Below are 2525 nucleotides of genomic sequence, written 5' to 3'. Positions count from 1 at the left end.
GATTCCCCTTCCTGGGTCATTCTGGAAAAGACCAAATCATAGGGACTGAGAAGTAGTCTGGGTGGCCAAGGGTTGACAGACTGGGGAGAGGCTGGGTGCATAGGGGCCACCCTGGAGACTTGGAAGATGAAGGAGTCACTCCAGGAGGGGCTGGAGCGGTGGCCGGGAGACTCTGCCCATTGGTTTAGAACCGTGGAGGAACTGTACATCCAAACACTGAACTGGCGTGTGTGCAAACTCAAAAAAAATAAAGAAAATCACAGAGTGAAAAGGATCAGGCAAGTCACTGTACGACTGGGCTATCTGCATGTCACAGATGTGGATTTTACTGAAATATTTCTTCAAAGACCCTGAGAAGCTCACTGCTTATCTGGTGAATCATCTGAACCTGAAATGGGATTTGTTGTTAGGCTTTGTGGACAAAGTGAAACCAACGGCATATGCACAAAACAAACAAAAGCCTCCTTTCTCTGTCTCCTAGGCAGCGGGAACTATTCTACATCCTCCTGGCATATTCGGAGTATAACCCGGTGAGTATTCCTGGCAGTGACGTTCCCGGGCAGTATTTCCCTGTTCACAGGAGTGGGTGTCTGGTGGGTGCCATCGCTTCTTTTAAAGTTAGTATGGACAAGGTGCTGAAGTGCCTGATGGACTTGGCTCTTGTCATGAAATATATTTGCACCCTGAGGAAGCCTCTTCTTCAGAGGAAGCCTCCCCAGTCACCTCTGCCCTCTCGAATGATATGAGTCCTCCCAGGTGACCTCAGTCCTCCCAGGTGATGTCCTTTCACGGTGACTCTGGCTCTTGCAGGAGGTGGGCTACTGCAGGGACCTGAGCCCCATCGCGGCCTTGTTCCTCCTTTATCTGCCTGAGGAGGATGCATTCTGGGCACTGGTGCAGCTGCTGGCCAGGGAGAGGCACTCCCTGCAGGGTAGGTGGACAGTTGCCCAAGGGACCTCATGCAGCCAGACCCAGAGACGGCCACCCTGGCCAGGTGATCTCGGCTTTCAGCCCAGGCACCTTCCTTGTGTAGCCAGCTCCTTGGGAGTCTTCAGGGTGTCTCTGCTGAGGGTCCCACAGGAGTCCGTGGTTGACCCCCAAAGCCCAAGTCAGACGCCTTTCATCCCCATCAGCGGAGGGCATCTCATCCTCCCCGTGGCCACCCTCTGTGTCCTGCTGCCACGCCCTCTGGCTCTGATTCTGTGCAGCTCACTCTCCCCTCACTGAGAGTCCTCCTGCCCTCCAGCAGCCCAGGCTCCTGCTGCCCTTGGCGCCCACGAATGGGCAGACCAAGCCCAGGTGGCAGCGTCTCCCCATCCCGTGTCCCCTGGCCCGACCCCACTTCCAGGAGACGACCAGGGTGCCCAGCACCCGCCCTGTTCTGGCCGCCATGTGGTGGCCTCAAGTCAGGCTTGCCCTTTTTGCACCCTGGTCCAGGACGCCTCCAGGGAAACCTCCAGCCAGGCTCCAGGGGATGTTCCTGACCCACCACCCCAGGGCAAAGGCTGCATGGTGGGGTCACCAGATGGGAGGGGGAAACGCCTTGCGGTTTGGGGGCCTCTCCAGCTGCCCAGCTCTTCCAGCTGATGGCTCCACATCTTGGGGAAAGGCTCTGATTCCTTGATGGGCTGGGGGCTTCTCAGGATTCCACAGCTCAAACGGCGGGACAGTCCAGGGGCTCCAAGACCATCAGGAGCATGTGGTCCCCACGTCACAGCCCAAGACCATGTGGTATCTGGTGAGTTTATGGCGTCTGGTGAGCAAGCTTGGGCTCTTCTCCAGAGGCCCTGCATCCCGTGGGGCTGGTGACTGGCTGAGTCCCAGCCACTGTCTGACCTGGGATGTCGGGTTCTCCATGGGCTGGGAGTTGGTCTATAGGACAGAGGCACAGGGATGGGGGCCCAGCTCCCGCAGAGCAGGGCAAAGGGCAGTGTGTCCACCGGGAGTGTGGGAAGGGGACGGTGTTGTGGGGAGCCCTGGACGCCGCCCAGTGTACTGCACTAGGGGAAGGGTCTTCAGAGGCCCTGGAAGAGGGAAGTTTTTAGGGCAGCCCAGGGGGCCCTGAGCACCTCTGTTCCTCCCGTCAGGACAAGGAAGGTCTTTGCGCGCAGGGTTCCTCGTTAGGCTGGCTTCTCCAGATGTTGAATGACGGGGTAAGAAGGCACAGGGAGACCCTGGCTCAGGGACCCTCCTTGCCCTGCAGTTCCCTGCTTCCCCAACCCGGGGATCTGGCTCACCCACAGCCCACAGGAGGCTCCGCCCACAGGGGGGTCCCCACAGGACACCCAAACAAAACCCTCTGCCCAAGGGGGGTCATCCCAGGGCAATAACTGGGACTCAGACCCTGCCTTACAGGCAGACTGGGCCAGGACCCAACTTGGCAGGGATCAGGGAAGCCTCAAGCCCTGGGCAAGCCCCTCTCTCCAGGAGCCACACCTCCACTCCAATGAGTGCCCCCCATGAGGAGCTGCAAGACCTTGTCTGACTCAGCGTCCTGGAGGGCTCAGGAAACCCTCATGGGGAAG

General features: G+C 58.8%; 1 protein-coding gene across 1 annotated transcript in view; it reads left to right on the top strand.

Moving 5' to 3' along the window:
* LOC105535322 (TBC1 domain family member 3F-like) overlaps positions 1 to 2153 on the top strand; it is a gene marked incomplete at its 3' end in the record, with an annotated part of 7771 nt that extends 5618 nt beyond the window's left edge. The window contains exons 9-10 of the mRNA XM_011974358.1: positions 1644 to 1738; positions 2088 to 2153. Of these exons, the coding sequence (XP_011829748.1) occupies positions 1644 to 1738; positions 2088 to 2153 (161 nt within the window). The remainder of the gene's footprint in view (positions 1 to 1643; positions 1739 to 2087) is intronic.
* Positions 2154 to 2525: the final 372 nt, after the last annotated feature.

Source organism: Mandrillus leucophaeus, unplaced genomic scaffold (genome assembly GCF_000951045.1).
Source record: "Mandrillus leucophaeus isolate KB7577 unplaced genomic scaffold, Mleu.le_1.0 Scaffold1444, whole genome shotgun sequence".
In the NCBI taxonomy this organism is placed as follows: domain Eukaryota; kingdom Metazoa; phylum Chordata; class Mammalia; order Primates; family Cercopithecidae; genus Mandrillus; species Mandrillus leucophaeus.
The sequence above is the reverse complement of the archived record's forward strand: the minus strand, read 5'-3'. Positions and strand labels throughout refer to the sequence as shown.